Source organism: Poecilia mexicana, unplaced genomic scaffold (genome assembly GCF_051168715.1).
Source record: "Poecilia mexicana isolate PSO_F unplaced genomic scaffold, ASM5116871v1 scaffold_19, whole genome shotgun sequence".
Taxonomy (NCBI): domain Eukaryota; kingdom Metazoa; phylum Chordata; class Actinopteri; order Cyprinodontiformes; family Poeciliidae; genus Poecilia; species Poecilia mexicana.
Genome location: NW_028263388.1, coordinates 13,417,506 through 13,438,275, shown reverse-complemented (window position 1 = coordinate 13,438,275; position 20,770 = coordinate 13,417,506). Strand labels below are relative to the sequence as shown.

The following is a 20,770-nucleotide window of genomic DNA, read 5'->3' as shown; positions in this document are numbered from 1 at the left end:
GCAGTGGTATGAAGTCTTAACACACACACACACACACACACACACACACACACACACACACACACACACACACACACACACACACACACACACACGTGGTCTCTGGTTTTCTCAGAATCATGCATCATTGCATAAGTTTGCAGAAATATAATGAAAGCAACCGGATAAATCACTGCTACTTCAGCTAATGAGCCCCCTGTCAGATTGGAAACCACAGGTACGTCCATCTGGGTGAGCCGCCAGTTACATAACCTTATTTAAGAGCCAATAAAGGAAGTACCAACTTTATAGATTTATGGAAGAGATCTCCAAGCACCATGTAAATTCGAACTAAACACTCCAATCAAGTTCAACGAACAAAGACATTTTTGTGCTTCCTCTAGGATGAATGACCTGATTTAGCTGCCGGTGGAGTAACTCTGACTGCGGTGGGGTGGCTAGCGGAAAACTCCTGGGAATCTACAGGACCATGAATCCTGCATTGAGGCAGAGTTCTTGGAAAAACGCTCCGCATGTGTTTACGTTTACAATCAGCTCCACGGCTTCTTTTTTTTTTTTTTTTTTTTTTGCTTTCTCCTCGGACGAAGTTCTTCAAGTACTAACTCCGATCACCGACACCGTTGAGAGAAGTGAGCGACCTGGTGAGGTCACAAAAACTCTCCGTCTACGTCATTCACCTGTCAAAATGTGCCGTTTTACACCGGCAATCCCAGCAGGGAAGCAAAGGCACAGAGGCGACCTCTAACCAAATGGATTACAATCAGGTCAATAGAAATATGTTTATGACATGAACGTGGACTGAAGCTTATCCTCTGTTTGAAAAACCGAATGATTTGCGAAAAGAGCAGAATATCTTAGGTTAAGGGTGAAAAGTAACGATCTTGACAAGTTTAAAATATAACTGGACTGCAAAAAGCAGTCAAAGGACAAGTTTAGACACATTTTCCAGGTAGCATAGAGCGGTTTCAAGCTAATTTCTACCAGACGCACTAAATGTAGGCTTGTGGACTCTGAGGTTTACCACTGCCATTGATCAGTGCACTCCGACTAAAATTAAATAAACAAGGTACCACACACAACACGGTATAAACCACAAGGTGGATGTGTGTTTGCAGAATGAGCGAGTCGCTGGGTTTCTGTGGTTGATCTGCATCTGGATATTTACAGATCTCTGTGATACCATCAGACCCCTTGTATAGTGAGTTTTGTCTCCTGCAGATAGGCGTCTCCGCAAAGCAATTGACAGTTTACAGCACAGAGATGTTGCACAACGTTCAGACAAAAATGAAATCCTGGCACTTCCAAAACCCCAAGATACACCACAGCTTGGCACGCTGGATGGATGGATGGATGGATGGATGGATGGATGGATGGCATGGCTGCAGATTTCAAAACCACTAGGAGGCTTTCTGAAGCCTTCATCTGTTCAGAGCAGCCAATGTTCTTTTGAAAAGTCAAGAAGTGGAAAATGTACTGCAAAATCAAGCAGTGATGGAAAAATGCAAAAACAATAAGATGATTTAAGCTTGTTATGCAGTCATATGATTAAATTATTACTGACGTTACTCAGTGAATGCAGGCAATTAAACTGTGACTAGAAGCAGAAATCATATTACAGAGGGAGCTTTTAATATTGTGAAAACATCAAATACTATTCTTGCAGTGATGCAAGTAGCTTTACTTCACACAGGCTTGCAAAAGTATTCACATCCCTTGACATTTTTTCAACATTCTGTCATGTTACATCCACAAAGCGGAACATATTTTGTTGAGATTTCATGCGACAGTCCAACTTAGGGTAGCAAATAACTGTGGAGGGGGATGGAAAATGATAGATGGATTTCCAAAAAGAAAATACACAGAAGGTGATTCTACAAATTATTAGAATCCCAAATGTATTTTGTAAACTAGTTTTGAAACCATGTATCTTTTTTTGTTGTTGTTGTCATGGAATTACATATTGCATCCTCACATAAATCCTGACAAAACAAATTAAAGTTTGAAGTTGTATCATCACAAGTATTTGAAAAAGTTATTAATACTTTATTAAGCTACTGTAACTAAAATAAGAAATATTTGTCATGAGTCACTAGGATTTACAGAAGCATACTCCAAAGTCTCACACTTTTTTTTATTTTTTTTAATTAAACATCAGACAAGTTGCCTCTCTCTTTAAAATATGCTACAGCATCTTAGAATCATCGTCTCAGTTATTCTCAGCCAATGAAAAGTGGGCTGGTGATCCAGTAGCTGATGGAAACACTTGGACGTGTTGCCGTGTAAGTGGAGTTACATAAGGTGTGTTGACGGTCGGGGAGGCGTTGGTGTCAAAAAGTCCTGGTCAGCGCCACTATTATGACAACCAGGACGGGAACACGGAACATCGAAGCAGCAGCCAACTTTTGCTCCAACCCAGGTGGGAGCACTCAAGAGTTTTAAAACAGGATCCAACAGTGTGCTGGTGTTATATATATATATATATATATATATATATATATATATATATATATATATATATATATATATAAAGGTCCAGTAGGGGGAGAAAATAAATCAAACCTGTCATACTACTGAATATGGAGGGTTGGAGAAGGTGTTTCTTTCACTTTGCTCTCCATAATATTTGTGCAACATTGTGCAAGAGATAATTAAATCAAGAGGTTCAAAGGTTTTTTGTTTTTTTTGTTTGTTTTTTTTGAGGAGGGCGGGGGGTGTCTCAAAATGACCATGTTTAGCATTGCTTTTAGTAATCTGTATGAGACACAAGTGTAAACACTGATAACTTAACTGTCACAACAAAGAATTGGGTTTTCTTTTAATTTGCAGCTTTTCTACATTGTCTTGTTTACATCCCGCTGTTGTGATCTTGCATGTTGCATTTTGATGTGCTTTTACTCTCCAAGGCCTTCTTCAGGAGGCACTTTTGATTAAAGGAACTGCATAGTAAAATATGGTAATTCGACTACTTAATTTACATCTTTATTTCACAAGTGTACACTTTCAAGCAATTGTTTTTATCTGAGCATTTATTTAGGCTCTTTGGCAATCGATAAACTTTGATGTGGCATAAAATAGAGCCATGAAACTTTTTGGTTTCATGCTCTGTGCGCCAAGACTGCTTTTGGTTTGCTACAGGTTTGAGAGGTTTACCACAATTCAGCCACGTAATGAAGCGTGTAGAAAGGACTTAATGCACCAGGAAGGAGGGCTAATCAAGATCTAACTATATATTGTTTCGATTCATTTTAAAATGTGTTTCTTTAAATCACTTATAAGACTTAATAAACAGTTTTGTCTTTAAATTTAGGAAATATTGACTGACCTAATTGTTATTCTATGGATTACACAGTGACTTGTGCAAAAACAAAATGTCCTCCACAGATTTAGTAGGTTTTATTTAAAAGGAAATGAAGGAACTACAAGAATATACCGATTTATCCTTCCAAGCAGATGTCCCTAACCATCTGTCCAGCCACCCATCGTTTATAGCAGCTTAACCTTGCAGCAGTCATTGGGTAAGAGGTGGGGTACATCCTGGATAGACATATGGCTCTAATATTTACTATATTTTTATTGACCTTATGCACAAATTTTGATTTATTTAGAAAATACAAGTTAAAAAGAGAAGAAAGAGAATATTTTTCAGTGTCAGTGCCAATCACTAGTCAGAGCTAATCACAGGAAAACTGCCCAGTTCCAATACGTGGCCAACTGATCGGCACATCTCTAACAATAATATTTTTTCGCGTTGTGTTGCTCGTCTTGGTGGCGTTAGCTGGTCGTGCGCCGACAGAGGAGAGAGTTCTGCAGGTCAGAACCAGAATTTACACAGACCTTCCAGTGACATCCGAGAGCCTGAACTGCTACAGAGAGTCCATCCGAAGCTGTGGCGACTGGCTAGGATTGAGGTCAGAGGTGGAATGTCTGAAGGGGGTCAGATAAAAAAAAGAAAGAAAAAAAAGATTTGACCTCACAGCTGCAAAGCTTGCATACCTGCCACATGACTGACAAACGAAATGTACCAACATGCACGTAGGTGTCGGTGCTGGGACGGTGTCGTATTTTAGATGTTTGCAGGTGAGAACTGAGGCGGCGGTGTGCTCGTTCCAAGAAAGAAAAAAAAAAACCTTACATGCTCCATAAATGGAGCGGCCAGAGGGAGGTTAGCCATTAATCTCATCAGGACCGAGGAGTCAAACCAGACTCCTGACTGCTGCTCTCACTCATAGAACCTGACATGACTCATGGCTTATGTCCAATTACCATCAACCTGCAGCTTTGCACAACGTCTTGTGTATTTAAAGCGCGAAAACTTTGTGGTCAGTTTGGCTAAGGTGCATTCTCTGATCTTAAACGAATACATGGAATAGCAAGTCTGAGGGAGCTATGGTCCATCTAGCTAGGGCTGCTATATTTACATAAGTGCAACTGCTGTCCTCTATAAAGAGTTGCCTCACTTTCTTTTTTCTTCTTTGTTTTTTTTACAGCACATTTATCAGGGAGCTCCTAGGTTTCATATTGTCTGTTTACTCTGGTGTCCGTAACTTGTCCTAACATGTCTGGTGTCTGCTTTTAGTAACTCATTAAAAACCTAACAGTGACCTGTAATTGCTTTGCGTTTACAGTACTGTCCTCTTCCCCCTGAATCTCATCCTCAGTAATCCTCTTTCCTTTCGAGCTCAGCACGGAGTTGCGTAATGTCAGAAACCGATCGTGTTTTCTTGCACACCGCATGCCAGATTTATCTCATTCAGTCCCATCTATAAGTGATTTGTTTTGTTACTTGGAGAGGGTCTTGTGATTTTTTTTTTTTTCCCAGATGACAAAAGATTGTTGGAGTGCAGCTCAAAGACGTCAGCTATTCTCCACCAACAACAAAAGGTGGAGCTGCCTGACGTTGCTGATCAGATTCCACGATGCGTCCAGAACTTTCTTGATTGACGCAACGGTGTGACAATCAGCTTGACCCGAGACACCTACTCTGTTGACGTCCGAGCAATCAACAGATTGCAGAGGACAGATTACAGAGATGCAGAGGAGATTCTTCCTCTGGTCTGATCAAATTACCCAAATAGTGAGGCAAGTTTTGAGATCCAAGGGGCTCTGAGAGATTATGGTGACTATTTTATTTGTACAAAGAGCATTTCAGGAGAGGAGCATGAATGGAAACAAACACTCTGTCCAAGTCAGGAAGCTAAGTGAACCACTGAAAGATCACAAGATCCCTGAAGGACATGGCTTGTAGGAGTATCGTCTTAAAAGGAAAAGTTCAACATGATTATTTTTAAAAAGTGAGCAATGGGCTCTATAATATGGGGTACTGTTAAAAATATCTATGCTTTTCTTCTATTATCTAAATTTTAATAAATAAGATAAGTTCTTGATATTTTTTTACTGAAACTTATATGGGTCAAGTCAAACCAGTCTTACTATCAGACAAAAAAAAATTATAAAATATAGTTTTCAAACAATCTCACTGATTGAAGGGGAAAATCACTCTGTCCAGATGCAGAAAAGTAATTAGGCTCCAAACAGACGTCATGTAGAATTTGTGAAAACTACCGAGTCTTTTATCTCACTCTTTTATTGCAGAATTGTCAAAGTTTGTGTTTTTTTTTTTTTTTTAGCAGGAATGTCTCATTTAAGTTGATGCCACTGCATCTCATTCCGATTTTATTCCAGACTTTGACAAGGTCGCTCAAAAATCTTCGTTTTGTTTTGTTTTTGAGACATTCAGAGGAGGACCTTATTGATGTGCTGTGGGTTATAGCCCTGATGCATAACTCAAGCGCACTTGAACTTAAGAGGAGGACCACCTGGTCAGACAGTATCCCATGGGATTTTCTGCTAAAAAAGCTAAAATGATCAAGATCTGACAATCCCACGACCGCCGTCACATCTGACTGTCACTACGTTTTTCTGTTTGTTTTACATCAGTTGTGACGGGACACGTACGTTCCAAAAAGTTCCCTGTCTAACTTATCAGTTCACAGATAACTTTTCCAAAAGTCTTGGCGATTATCAGGATTTTATTGTCAGATGTGAGCGAGGCCTTGGTGTTATTTTTTTGGCAGCAGTAGTTTTCAGCTTGAAACTCCCTCATAGATGTCTTATTGCTGAATCATGGACACTGATATTAACTAAGTTAAGTGAAGCCTGCAGTGCTTTGGATGTTCTTCTGAATGAGTCATTGATGGAGTCATTTTGGTAGGCCGGATACTCCAGGGAAAGTTCACCACCATTTCACGTTTTCTCCAAAATGTGATCATTTTTTCGCATAGTGGTCCAATTGAACTTCCAAAGTCGATCATAACACTTTCAAGACTTTTCTTGAGATCTTTCAGCTTACTTTGTGCTGACAGGTTCTCTCCGAGTTACCTCTTAAATACGCAGGTCCAGCAATCATGAGACTTTTGTCTGGCTCATGAATCCGAAGCCAGCTATCCAGAAAATGTGGTTAAGCACAATGAATTCAGGATTAATAATTGAAATCATCATTTTAAAATGACATGTTGCATTTACTGTTCATCTTTAACTGAGTTTTTGGTAATTTAACATATTTTTTGTTTTAATGCGCTGCATTTTGTTAGTAGTTGTTTTGGAATTTGTGAAGCAGCCACAAATCAAAGAAAAACCATGAGAAAACTTGAAAAACTAATCATTAAGACTACTAGAAAAAGCTACAAGATGTGTTGTCTCTTTTAAAGCAAATTATAAAGAAATTCAGAATGGTTTAAAAGCACATTATTACAACGCTACTATATATATATAAAAAAGACGTAATAAAAATAAAATGTCTACTTGAAACCATAAGAATCCCTCAGTTGATGTCAAAATGTCTTCTCCTGGAGCAGCAGCTGCAGCACATCAAATCAATAACCAACAGTCTGCCGTCAGACCCCTGCACGTCCACAAATTACCAGCTCTGATTTAGACACTGTTAGTGGAAACAGTGTTTCATGTTCCATAATAACTTCATAGACCAGGCTGCCATGTTTTGTCACTTTTAGGCCGCTGTAAAAGTCCCAAACTGGAGCGGGGCACTTTTAAATCAGAGCCATTTGTAAAGGGTCAATAATAATGTCCACGATAACGGGACACTTTTACAGCTAATATTTACAACACAGATTATTTCTGGTAATAATAAAAGATGCAATTTTAAATAAATATGTCATTGTGTCACATTTACAAAGGTCTAAAAGATTTTTTTTTTTTTTTAAGCAGTTTTAAAACACATAAAACACTATCATGTCCCAATTGCTTCAGATGAATCCAGAAACCCACAACCCTAATTATTTTAAACAGTTTGTGAGATAAATCACCCACACTACTGTTGGGAGAGCACAGGCCTCTGCAAGTCCATGAAAATGCATATCTGGTTTTAAAACTATGTGCCTTCTGGCTGGTTTCCGTTACCTTTTTTTTTTTTTTTTTTGAATTGTTGAAGCCTGTTGATGCCAAATGTTCCCACGACTTCCCTTGTCATTTTAAAAAAATGCAAGTCGTTGTTGCAACCATTGCTTTTCTTGCATTAGAGAATGGGTCATGGAGAAACCAGGTCCAGAAGGAAAACCCTCTCCCAGTGGCTCTCCAGGTTAATCTGGGGGATCTCAAGGCATCCACAAACCCTCCTCAAAATTCTGGGTCTCCCTTGGTTCCGTCTCCTAATGGGATGTGCTGGGAAACAGTGATCTTTACCAAAGTAAAGGTTAAGTTGAAAAGAAACTCTAACTAACAATCATTTAATCAGGTTAACCCAAGCCCATATTCCTCTTCAGTGTGGTTCAGGTTTTGTTTCATCAAGAGGCGGATTAAAGTGTGGAAAGTGGCCACTTGACCAAAAATGTTACACAGCTAAAGCTAAATATCCACTTGAACCAGATTATTTATAAGGTAGCATCGTCAAGCGACTTAAGGTCTGATGGCCGGACATTCTCTTTCATATTTTTCCGGCAACAGAAAAGAATTCAGATCCATCAATTTTGGCAAGTTTTCCACATCCAGCTGAAGCAAAGTATCCCTAGACCACCACACTACCGCCACCACACAATAGTATCATGCTATTTTTCAGAAATGATGAGTTAGCTTTATGAAAGCAAGCACACTGTCCCAAATGTCTGTCTTTTCAGTTCACAACGTATTTTCTGAAGAATTGAGGTTTATTAAGAGATATTTTTGGCAAATCTGAGATGGGTCTTTGCTTTCTTATTTATTTTCCATAGAGCCAGGTTGGCTTTAATAGATTAGACCTTAATAAAAATAATAATAAGTTGCTCTGTGTACTTACACATTTGTTTGATAATCTGAAAGATGTCTGTTGAAAATGTAACTTTTTCATGACATTGTACAAATATATTGCAGAAACTATACTAAAACTGAATTTCCACTAGGTCCTGTTCATTTTTCAAGGCAGCATGAGCGTGGAAAACTTGTAGAAGTAATGGATAATAAAATTGTTGGGAACAAAAATTGGCAAACTAGACCCCACAGTGTTGAATAAACAACAAGGGGGTTGTTAGTCGTTTTCTTGTTGCATATTTCTTCAACACATTGTTTGCCACTGGCTCGTGTAGGTTCAGTAAAATATCTGTGTATTAATAGTAATGATTCATTTTAATCAAGTCGCTTTCCCCATACATTGTGGTTTTTTTGTTTCTTCGGCAGGCGGATTGCGTTACGCTTTGTAGAAAGATGCCATTCGACTGAGATCAGACCATGAGAGCCTCAGAGAAAAGCCTGAAAGTTGTTTTGGCCTCAGGCTCTGCAACCAGAAAGAAGCGAGGAAGCTTTCATCTCCTGTAATATTACATTTTCTTGTTCAAAGTGAGAAAAGAAATGAGGATGATTTAACATTCTTTCAAGCAATCCCCTAGGAGAACTCGTATTTCTTATGAGCGTCAAAGAAAAAACTGAAATCTTCCACATTTAAAAAAAAAAAAAAAGAAGTCTGGTCAACATCTTTATTTGCAGTGCACTTCAACCCTGCAGGAGGTGGACGGAGCTTCGTGTTACACTGACAAACAAGGATGTGCTATCGAGTGCCAATGGCAAGCAGGACCGGATATAGTTTACGAGTTGACGGCGCTTCGACTGGTGCCCGTGTCACAGGAAGGTAACGGGCATGAAAGATTTATGAATCCCGGACTCTTTACTCAGTTTGCTTTCAATAAAGACTCTCACTGAAAAATGTATTTTTAAGCTGTAAAAGGGAGAACTGAGTTTAGAAACCCGCAACGCAAAATGAACGTGAACTAAAACTGCTTCATTTACTTTTGCGGGGGTCCGGGGGAGAGGGGGGAGGCTATAAAGAGGGCGGAGGGTACACTAATTTATCTGTTTTCTGTTGACAGAGGAAACATATAGCAGTGTTTGCAGATAGCTAATGAAGGGAACCCAAACCATTTTAAAATAAACTCTTCACCCTGGATCTTACATGGTACCTTTGAGCACGTTTACTCTGTTAACACCCCCGTCCTGCACACTTCAACACACACGGTCGCTTCAGAAATGACCAGAAGTAACCTCTGCATGAAGACACCCCTCATCCCCCACCTCTTACCAACTATGGCTACAGAGCCTGGGCAGCTATTAAAGCTTGAGGTCTTTTGGTTTGTTCAGGAAGCAGGGCTGCACCGTGACCACATGCTTTCACCAAACTAACGGCTGCAGAGCAACACACAGTGAAAGACAATGAAAAACAACAGGATGTTCTAAAGATTTGCTGGGAAAATGCATGTTGCGTTGTGTAGCACAACTAATAAGTTAGTATGATAGAGAAATCCTGCTTTCAGTTTCCATTTAACTAATACTGAATTTATATCAGTTTCCAGAGAGGAAACATTTTCAATAGCAAAAAGCACTTGAAGTGGAATTTAAGTAAACTGTATAATATTTGTGTAAACACAGATACAAAAAAGGGGGGAATCTTGCAAAATAAATTCTTTTATCGAATATTTCAGGACACGAGTTCACTGTCCAAATAAATCAAAACTATTTGTTCTAATGTGGCAAAGAAACCCACAGCTGCTGCATCCAAGAGCCCAAGTTAAAACACCAGGTATGCTTGTTTATACCTTAAATTGCTGCAATGTGTTGCAAAAACCAGTCAAGTTGGAGAGATGGATGAACAGACAAAGAGATGGAAGATGAGTCAACTAAATATGTAGATGGACAGATGGACACGTGGATGAATGGAACAGCAGAACAGAGAAAAAAGTTTTGGAAAAAATGTCTTTCAGAGTGCTCCATTTTCAGACAAATATTTCAACCTCCTGATGGGGCTGCATGATAAAAGAAAATGTTGATAAATATTCTGATAACTATATATATATATATATATATATATTTTTTTTTTTTTTTTTTTGGCAATGTTATTAGCTTCTGGTGCCCAACTGGTTAAATGCTACAATAGTGTGTAAAACGCAGGTTCACAACACTTAGAATGTACTAGGCAGCAATAATTACGCTCCAAACAATCCTTTGCAATACGAATACTTCATCCTGATATTGCGATAGTGATATATTTGCAACATTGTGCAGCCTTACTCTAAGGTTTTCCAGACCATGTTGAAACTCTGCAAACTAAATTATGGAAAAAAAATCCACGCAGCAGGAAAAATAATCGTAAAGTGTTTATCGAGAAACACTTTCTTCTTCCAGAATAACGGTGAGTCTCCTCTCCGCTAGTGTTCCAACTCTTAAAAATTCAAATTTCTCTGTTTTAATACATGTGGTTAAATGTGGAATATAAAACACTTGCAAATTACTATATGTCCTTTGTATACAGTTAAATAGTTCCACAGCTAACCAGGTGATGCTCACATCCAAAGCCTTAAATTAGACACGCCAACATTTTAAGTCTCATCCCTCTCAAGGGGACATGCAATTAACCTCTAGTTAATAGAAGAGCCTATAGTGTGTTAGGGATGGTCTGGATAAAGAACAGTTTTGCTATGCATATAAAAACCTGGCTGGAAAAGCTCATCTGAGAACTGAACGTAGCTGTAAAACAGATAAACATCAGATCAAGACGTGTGTGTGTGTTGTGTGTGTGTGTGTGTGTGTGTGTGTGTGTGTGTGTGTGTGTGTGTGTGTGTGTGTGTGTGTGTACTCAAATAAAAAGCCAGTGTGATTAGAGAGAAAGACAAGGATCCAGATGCAATTTTAAAAGGCTCCAAAGGGATAAGCTTTGAAACAAGAAACACGCTTTTCCATTTGCAGAACACGAAGCTCAGCAGGCGGTGGAAACCTCTCAACAAACATGGACAGCTTACGGGAATCTCTCTGGCATAAAAAGTTGATCGACTGTGAGAACCCTAATAAAAGCAGTGGCTCAAATCCTTTGGCACCAGAAATCTTTGTTGCACTGACAAAAAAAAAAAATCTTTTTAGACATGGTCAGACCACATACCCATATATATGTGTATATTCATTTTTATATGTACATACACTGAGTCACAGTAGAGCCAATACATAAATGCATTTCTTTGGGGTTTTATGTGACAGACTAACGCACCGTACTGCAGAGTTGAGAAGAGGAACAAAAATGCATACAATAATCTGTAAGAAACTAACTGCTCAGCAGCGAGCTACACTACACCATATGTTACAGAGACGTAGCATACACCTGCACCCGACAACACCTTCAGTTGTCATTACAAACACGCCAAATACCTTCAGGCCAAAACAAAAGAGCCACCAAGCTGCCTGTGCTTGTTTCTTCAGTATCCACCCAAAGTCAGACATTGACAGACTATCAAAGACAGCCAATGAGGCAATGTTATCGCGACTCGGCAGCGAATGCACTTGAATTGATACCGACAAGTCGTATCTTGCGGGTAGCGCACATCGAGCACAGTACTGGTTTTATAGGTGATCCGATGCAGCCTTCTTTCTAAGACTAGCAGTTCTAATCCAAACAAACAGGCTTCGGGGTCAAAGTGACGCGCTGCCAAGTGCAGATGTAGGCTATCGTTTGTGAGCCCTCTTAACTGCACCTTAGAGAGCATGACTTGGCTCTGATAAAGTCGGCCTTGCCGCTCCGTGGGCCCTAGAAGGAAAGACAGTGTTGATGTTGGCTGCAGTCAGGCTGATAGGATGCCTGTGAGTGAACACTGGCCACTTTCAGATAAAGGACACACGGCTCGGTTTGTACTTTAAAACGCTGGCAAACAAGCAAGCAGCATAAATCGAGGGCTTGGGTTAAACTAGCTCTAGCTGTCATTGTTTGAGCTCATCACTCTGTGCACAAACTGAGACGCAGCGAGATAAAGTGGGGCTTTATAAAGCTGGGACACTTCAAAAGAGTTTTCAAATTTTGAAGTGAACACGGAGCAGCTTCCAGTTCCACTTTTACAGCTTCATAGACGGCTGCAGCAGGGCTGGCGTAAATGTTTTACCGCAACTCCCTGCTTTGATTTTGTGCTCAGACTCCTGTGCTTCCAGTGGCATTTAGGCATGGAAAGAAAAATAGAGACAAGAAGTCACTTTTATTGCGTCCTAATTAAATGATGAATTATGTCATCACATTGGTTGTAACTGAAAAATGGTGACCACAAACACAGAGTTATTGCATTTCATTGTTTAATCCGCCACATATCGAATTCAAGCCAAAGCAGTTTTGAGGTTTACCATAAGAACTGATCGTGTTTGCACAGAAGGTCTTTTTGCCTTGTGTGTATTGTAAATGTGTGTTTATAACCAGTAAGGCGTACTGGACATAGTGTGCCAGTCCCGTTTGACTGTTAATTTGCAAACCGAGGGGGAAATCCTGGAACGTTTTATTCTTTCCCATTTATTCTTTTCCTAAATAAAATTAAAAATAAAAATCTGGGTGTGTCAGCAGCTGCTAGGATCAATCTGAATTATATTAATATTTACAATCAAGAAAATAAACACTCAGAGTTCGTGAATGGCGCTACTCATGTATGATTTACCATCTTCTGACTGAAATAGTAATTTTATATTTTCTTCTTCTGGAGGTTCTAACGCCATCCCCCTTTTAAGATGAAATCATGCAATCCTTTTGACTCGACCAATGTTGGAATCCAGCTTAACTGCAGAGCTTTGTAATATCGACTGCTCTCTCTCACAGCGTAGCATCAACCCTGATCCTGATATCAAAACATATCAATGCATCTTATTACAAACCCTGAAGTACCTAAAGGCCCCCTGTACATTAACGGGACAATACAACACTTACAGCAAATACAAGCTTATTCCAGTCAAATATTAAATTTGATTGAGTTGTCATTCATGTTTTATTGGATCTTGTAGATAGTTATTTTAAAACATGAAATATGGCGTACTTCTACATTTTTGGTGTACCTCTGAACTGGAGCAAAATATCATGTCACTTCTGTGTTTTGTGAAAATGTTTAGACGGCGCATCTCTGCAGGCAGAAATTACAAATAATTTAACAATTGTCCTCTTGCACATTTGCTACTTAATGTTATCACAAAAATAAGCCTTAAGTTATGTATTTCAGCTGAAGTTTCATGTTGACTTTGCAGTTTTTCCTTAGAATTCTGAATCGTGCTCGCTGAACTTACAGGTGGCTACGGGGAAAGCTTGAAATATGGAGCCTGACTAAAGAATGCGAGTTGTTAAGGGCTTAAAAGTGAAACGTGAGACGACACAAAGTGTCTGGTGCAAAGTGGGGGAGCAGGCTGGAAGCCGCTGGCCTTGAATGAGAACAGGTATTGTGCAGCTGATGCCCTTTAGAGGGGCTCACCGACAAGGATTTGCGCTTGAATGCTCTCGTTCCTATTGGTTATTCAGTAGCTCACACAGCTGGTGCATCCAGTCATCAGAGCGGTACCACATAGTAGCTTTATGCTTCATCGAGAACCAGCAGTCAGATCATTAAACTCGGTTTAAAGTGAACATCAAAGCAGAAATGTGGTAGTTTTTGCACCACAACCCAATGAATGCACGTGTGGAAGAGAAAGGGAGCAAACAACAGCTCATTCATATTTGATCACTTCTGTATTTCCTTCAAAAGCTCAGACTACGTTTCCTTTATGTCAGTATGTCACTTGTGGATGTGCGGCGGTTCCTGGGAACCTGCCACACGGATAATATCGTCCCTATTTTTTTTTTTTTTTTTGCTTCATTTCTTTTAATTAAACCGCACCAAACTATAATTATGTGCTCAAGTGGCTACGTTCTCACGTTTTTAATTTCCTCATGGTTATAGATTTCTAAATTATAGCAAAATGTCAACATACTCTACAAAGGTTGCGAAGGATGTAGAGGGAATATTAAACTGAGTTAATAAATCAGCATTTGAAGTGATAAGGCATGAATACAGAATGAGGGAGATGGGAGATTAAAAAAAATAAAAATAAAAAACAGTGGCTGTATATCTGGAGTTTAGTGTGATGGACTGCAGTCTCATTTACAATTAAACATGTCCAAGTACAGGTATTTCAATCCCATTATGCTGTCGTCTTTCGGAGTCCTCTATCACAAAGTTAATTCATTCCTGAAAAACTCGCTGTGTAGAGAAAACATGTTAAGTGTATACAACACGCTCTCTTTAAATATGCAAGACATTTTGTTACTTCACTATCACAAACAGTTTTCCATTTGTATGGGATTTTATGTGACAGACCAACACAAATTAGTGCAGAGAGGGAAGAAATTATTATATTTTATAAAGTCTGAAAAGTGTGGTGTGCATATATTTTAAGTCCCGTTTACTTTGACACCCCTAAACAAAACCTCAAAAAAAAAAAAAAAAAAAATCTAAGTCAGCCTTTAGAGGTCACCTGATTAGCAAACAACATCCACGTGTGTGTCATTTGATATCAGTCTAATAGATGTTTGTTAGACAACGTTAGTGAACACATGTCACCATGAAGACGAGGGAACGCAGCGGACAGGCTAGGGGAAAAGTTTAGATCCCAAGCTTTAAACATCCTTCTTTCTCTATTGTTTATTTGCATAGGGAGAAGTGTTAAGTACAAAACACTATAACATTTATAGCATTAGTGTAACTAGCAAAGCACATCCCCACTTGGACCTTTAACAACGTAAACAGTTTAAAAGACAATAAAAACATCGTAGCAAAATAAAATGTTTTACATAACATAAATCCTAAAGTTATAACTTAAAGCAGACCACAATGAAACAGGAGTCATCTTGGAACCATTATGGGCTGGCTGCTAACCATGACTGAACGCCTGTTCTTCTTGAAGAAATTGCTTCAGTCTTAATATAAAAATGGAATCGGTTTCCAGTACTCTACATGAGTCGTCATGCATATTAATGACTCGTTTAGAAAAAGCTGTTTGAAGTTTTACGAAAAGGTACCTTACAGTTCTTGCTGGATGCACCATGAATTACTGAAGAGAAACCACAAGATCACTTACTTTCAAACATTTTAAAATTGATTGATGTACATTAAGCGATGTATTCTTAAATTTCACCATATTCAGTTTTTTGAGAACATGGAAATGATGAAATCTAACTGGTATTATAATTGCTGAATTATGTATCATCTTTAAAGGATGTTGTTGTTGCTCGAGATCAAGTCGCCTCATGGTAACTTGAATGGGAGCGAAACATACTGCAAAGCAGTCTCTAGCAAAAAAGGGAAGGAAACATCAAATTAGTATGAATGCATATTGGTTTCCTTTTGCAAGTCTGCTCACTTTTGTAACATATCTTTCAAATTTTAGACGAGAATCCAAAATTCTCATCTCATCTATTGATGTTGTTGCACTTCACAAAACTGGCCTTCATGTGCCAAGAAAAAAGCCCCCCAAAACCCCCCAAAACGCCCTGCTTTTAGTTTCACATAAGCACTGAGGACACAAGAAACACGTGGAGGAATGTGATCTGATCGGACAAGACCAGAAATCGAGACCGACACCGAACATCGCCCTGAACACACCACCTCTGCGGCGAAGCATTGGTGGTGGCAGCGCCGTGCAGCGAGAAAGCTTCTGGTTTGTCACATGAAATGGCGGTAGAATTGAAGCTGGTGGTTGTAAAGTAATAAAATGCGAGAAGGTTCAAAGATGATGAGGACTTCTAAGAGGCGATGTGTCGTTTGAAAGCAATGTCCAAAATAAAACACCGAGATTCATTCAGACAGCGTGGCTTACGTTTGATTTATATTGATATTAAAGAAAGCGGAGATAGTAACAGATTAATTGTATCCTTGGTTAAAATTCGGCTGCACAGTGGCGCAGTTGGTAGAGCTGTCGCCTTGCAGCAAGAAGGTTCTGGGTTCGATTCCCGGCCCCAGTCTTTCTGCATGGAGTTTGCATGTTCTCCCTGTGCATGCGTGGGTTTTCTCCGGGTTCTCCGGTTTCCTCCCACAGTCCAAACACATGACTGTCAGGTTAATTGGCCTTTCCAAATTGCCCCTAGGTGTGAGTGTGTGTGTGCATGGTTGTTTGTCCTGTGTGTCTCTGTGTTGCCCTGCGACAGACTGGCGACCTGTCCAGGGTGTACCCCGCCTCTCGCCCGGAACGTGAGCTGGAGATAGGCACCAGCACCCCTCCCGACCCCACCGAGGGACAAGGGTGAAGGAAAATGGATGGATGGTTAAAATTCGTAATTCCAAACAGTGTTGTAAATTCTAAGTTGACATAAAAGAGAGCAGCTATGTTCTGTTTATAGGCCTGATAAGGGTTTTATGGCGGTGTGAACGCTGCTAAATAAAGCTTATTGGGAGCCTTTCCTTCAGTGGGTGGGTTTTTTTCCCAATCATAATAGTAAAGTTTTGCTCTATGAGCGGTGACAGGAAGCTTCATCCAACATACTGTCCTAGCCCAGCTGTGGGTGTCATGTCACGGAAGAATCGAAATGTTTTGTTTAGTTATTGTGTGCCAGCACAAAAAGTTCAAGTGGACACCGCCCAGACAAACCTGCATTCTATCTTACCGTGTTGACAGTACACTGAGGAACACCTGTGTATTATCTTTATATATATATATATATATATAAACCCAGAGATAACTTTGTGTAAGTGGGAATCAAGCAAAGTAGATGCGATTTAAACCCCCATTAAATACCCAAACAGCAGATCTGAACTTCCTGCAGATTAGATCTCTGCCTCTGTTGCACATATTTAAAGGAGCTTCAGGCGTTCCTAGCAGAGTTGTGATGACGCATCTCTGACTGCTGCCCCATCAACATTAGCGGAGAGACTGTGTTTAGCCACCAACAGCAGAGCTTGCCGCGTTTCCCTTTAAGCATCGGGGCGCACACATGGTGCAGGACGGGGTGGCGATTTCCATAAAAGGAGCGCCACCGCAGGTAAAGTCTGTCTATTTGAGGTTAACTTATCACAACAGTAACCATATCAACAGCCGCCACCCCTAAGCTTATTATCAGCGATTAAGAAGCTTAACTGGACTCATGTCTCGAGTGAAGAGATGAAACGAAAAAGCTTGGTTGCAAAAAAAAAAAAAAAAAAAAAAATTGGTTTGTGGCCAATGGATCAGTCACAAAATATAAACTTTGGGATTTCTCTACAAAGAAACTGAAAGTGTGCGCGTTATTTGAATAACAGGCTTAGAGTCAAATGAATGAGTGAAACAGAGCAGGAAGAGGAAATTTTCCTGTGACTTTACAGCCTAATAGACACATTCTGTGATCGTGACGTTGGGGCTTTAGGGTAGATTTATGTCCCTCCCACAAAATCAGCACCCAGCAACCTTCTGCACAGTTAAAACACAAATCCCACCTCCACCACCAGGCCTTTTTCTGATATTCTAAAATAAACTTGCAGCCTCTGCTCTCAAACAACAAACAATAGCCGAAAGCATGCAGTTAACTCGGAGTTCGTGCCTACCGAGGCTCACGGGTCTGCCAGACACCAACGCCGGCCAGGGTCAAGCACAAAGGCAAATGTTAAGGGTGGAGTTAAAGCTTAAACCCTTAAATCCACCGCGGCGCTATCACACCATTTAAGTAAGAGGAGAGGCAGCTGTTGCCCAGGCTGTTTTGGATCCTGCATGCTAAACTTTAACACCTCTACACGTTTTACAGCGGCCTGCCTTCTCGGTTTGTGTTTGCCTGCTGCAGCAGCACACGGAGCATGAAAACACAATTGAGACGGAAGCACAACATCTGTCACATGCAATCTGCGCACAACAGACCGTCCGGGCTGCATATGAAATGCTCCACGTGAAGTCCGTGGAGGACCTCGGCGACTGGTTTTTTAATGAAAAAAGGGATTAGAGAGGAAGAGGAGGGGATAATGGTATAAGGAGTGGTTCAGCTGGAACGGGCTGTTAACAGGATGACCCGGGTTACCGTGTCAGGCCCTCTGCATGAGGAAACGCGCCAGCTAATCTGGAGTGTGCTATTCAGTAAGGAATAACACACTCCAGATTAGCTGCTTCACATTAGGAAGTGGAGCAGAGTGAGCTGGAAACTGCCCTGACTCTGGAGGAGCAGGAGAGATCCGTAGCTCAGGTGGGGAAAATTTGATGACAGAGAAAGTCACACACTCCACAAAGGGCAGTTGAACCTTTTCACCTACATGCAAAAAAATCAAGAAGGACTAGAAAGCTGTCCAAAGTCAATGGGAAGGTAAGTAGGCCTTAAATAGGGCGTCAGTCATGGAAGAAAAGCTGTTTGATACTCCAAAGAAAAACGTTAAACTCAGCTGGAGGTTCACTTTGCTGCAGGACGATGACATTAAATACACAGTCAGAGCTACAAAAGATTCAGAATAAATTATTTTGGTGCGTCACAGCAGCCCCTTCAAAGTCTAGACAAAATCCAATTGAGAAAGCTGCCAAAGACCTCAAAACTGACGTTCATAGATGATCTCCATCCAATCTGTCTGAGCTTGACAGAAAAACCTTCAGTCTCTAGATACAAAATGCTGCTGGAAGGTTCTGTGAGATATTTTTGCTCTCGGAGTTTGAAACTCATGCCACAATTTTCATATTTTAGTTTATAAAACGTGGTATTGTTATTATTATTTATTTTTGCTCACTTCTTGTTGACCTCTTAAGATCCAAGGCAAACCCACTTAAGTTTGTTACTCTAGCATGAGGAGGGGGCGTGTATTACTGGGTTCTTACACATTATTTAGTATAAATACAATGAGAAATAATGCCTCAGTATCACTTTAATCGTTGAAGTGAAATCGTCAACTATCGGCGCGCCTACCTGTAGCTCACACCATGCCACCTCCACCGTTGTTTCCGTGTCCAAACCTTTATACACAGTCTTGAAGGAACCCCTTCCGATCTCTATGTTGAACTTGAGATATCTTCCGTCGGGTGAGGTTGCCACGGCTTTGGTCTCCACGTCCTCCTTCTCCTCCTGCTCCCACTGGGTGTCAAAGGTGATGCGGGACAGGACCTTGTTTTGTCTGTTCTGAAGCTCGTTGTCGGAGTCCGAGCTGACATCTTGAGCTTTGGATCTGCGTTCCGGGGGCCAGTTTCCTCCCACCGCGTTGGGCTCTCGGCTGCTCGAGGGCGCGTCGGTGCCGGCGTCCTGGCTGGAGACGGGAGACAGCTGCTGCGGGGACTCGTCCGCTTTTTCCTCCTCCACTCTGGACTCTGCGAGCGACAGGATATTCTCAGCTGACCAGGAAAGGGCTTTGGAGAGGGCGCTGCTGTATAGGGGAGAATCAATGTCCATGGTGATTTTCTGCAGGCAATAGGAGTTCCTCCGCGCGTTCAAGCCGTGCGTCCTGAGCACGTTGCGGGACAAGCAGTCGTCCGTCATGTCCACGGAGAGGCCTGGAAAGCCGCGTCCTGGGATCTCAACCTGTGCGTGAGACATCGCGGCCGCTTCAACACCTTCCAGATCTAGAGCCTAAAAGTGGAAATGACATTTGGCACATTTGGACAAAGCTCAATCAGTACGTTCGGGTTTCAGATCACATTTCAGAGGCAAAAACACAACCTAATGCTTAATGTTAAACATGATTGACTAATTGAAAGCAACGCAAATATAACTTCATTAAAAAACAAAAAGAGAGAAGCTTTTGCACAAATTTGTTTTGTACTTACTCGTGTGTGTAAAGACGTCTCCCATAAAAGCGACGCGCAAATTTAACGCATAGTTAAAGTCTCCATTAGTTTTCCTTTTTCTTTCTTTCTTTCTTTCTTCCTTTTTCGACCTCTTGTCTTTCCAAAGACCTGAAGATATAACCTCCTGTGAAAGGACGGAGCAGCCAATATCAACAGAGCTCCAGTGGGCTGTGCGCCCTGATCGCTCCAGCTCCGCCCACCGCTGCTCCTGACGCGCAGAGAAATCCGTCCAGAGGGAGCGAAGACATTGTGGCCTTAAAAATGTATTAAATAAATTCAGGGGGAAAAAAATAAAGCTGATAAAAGGGAATATGATAATATATAAAAAAAAAAACATACAAAGACATAAGAAATAGGAATGAAACAAAAAGTAATATGTTCTGATCTTAAATTAGATTTAAAAAATGGAGAAAATAAAAGTTAAACTTAGTTAATGGCCAATACTATATATATATATATATATATATATATATATATATATATATATATATATATATATATATATATATATAAAGTTGTCTAAATCTGACATAAAATCAAATGGAAAGGGGATTTTGTTCGCAGGTGCCACAAGCATCGTGTAGTTTTAATGCTTCCGAGTTAAATTCACATCCATTTTCCACTGATTACGATGAGTCATTTTACTTCCACTTTAAATCTGACCTCATTTTTATTAGCCTGAATGTGAGAGATAAGCAGCACTCGGAGAAAGAGAATGGGAGAGCGGCGTGGCTGGCCTGCAGGGGGAGCCACACGG

The 20,770-nt window shown here is 40.4% G+C and overlaps 1 protein-coding gene across 2 annotated transcripts in view; it reads right to left on the bottom strand.

Moving 5' to 3' along the window:
* wnk4a (WNK lysine deficient protein kinase 4a) overlaps positions 1–20,442 on the bottom strand; it is a 49,359-nt gene extending 28,917 nt beyond the window's left edge. For both annotated transcript variants that reach the window (XM_014989916.2, XM_014989917.2), the window contains exons 1-2: positions 19,993–20,442; positions 19,142–19,795 (exon numbers count right to left, since the gene is read on the bottom strand). In XM_014989916.2, coding sequence (XP_014845402.2) covers positions 19,142–19,762 — 621 coding nt within the window. In that variant the 5' untranslated portion in view covers positions 19,763–19,795; positions 19,993–20,442. The remainder of the gene's footprint in view (positions 1–19,141; positions 19,796–19,992) is intronic.
* Between the last annotated feature and the right edge of the window lie 328 nt (positions 20,443–20,770).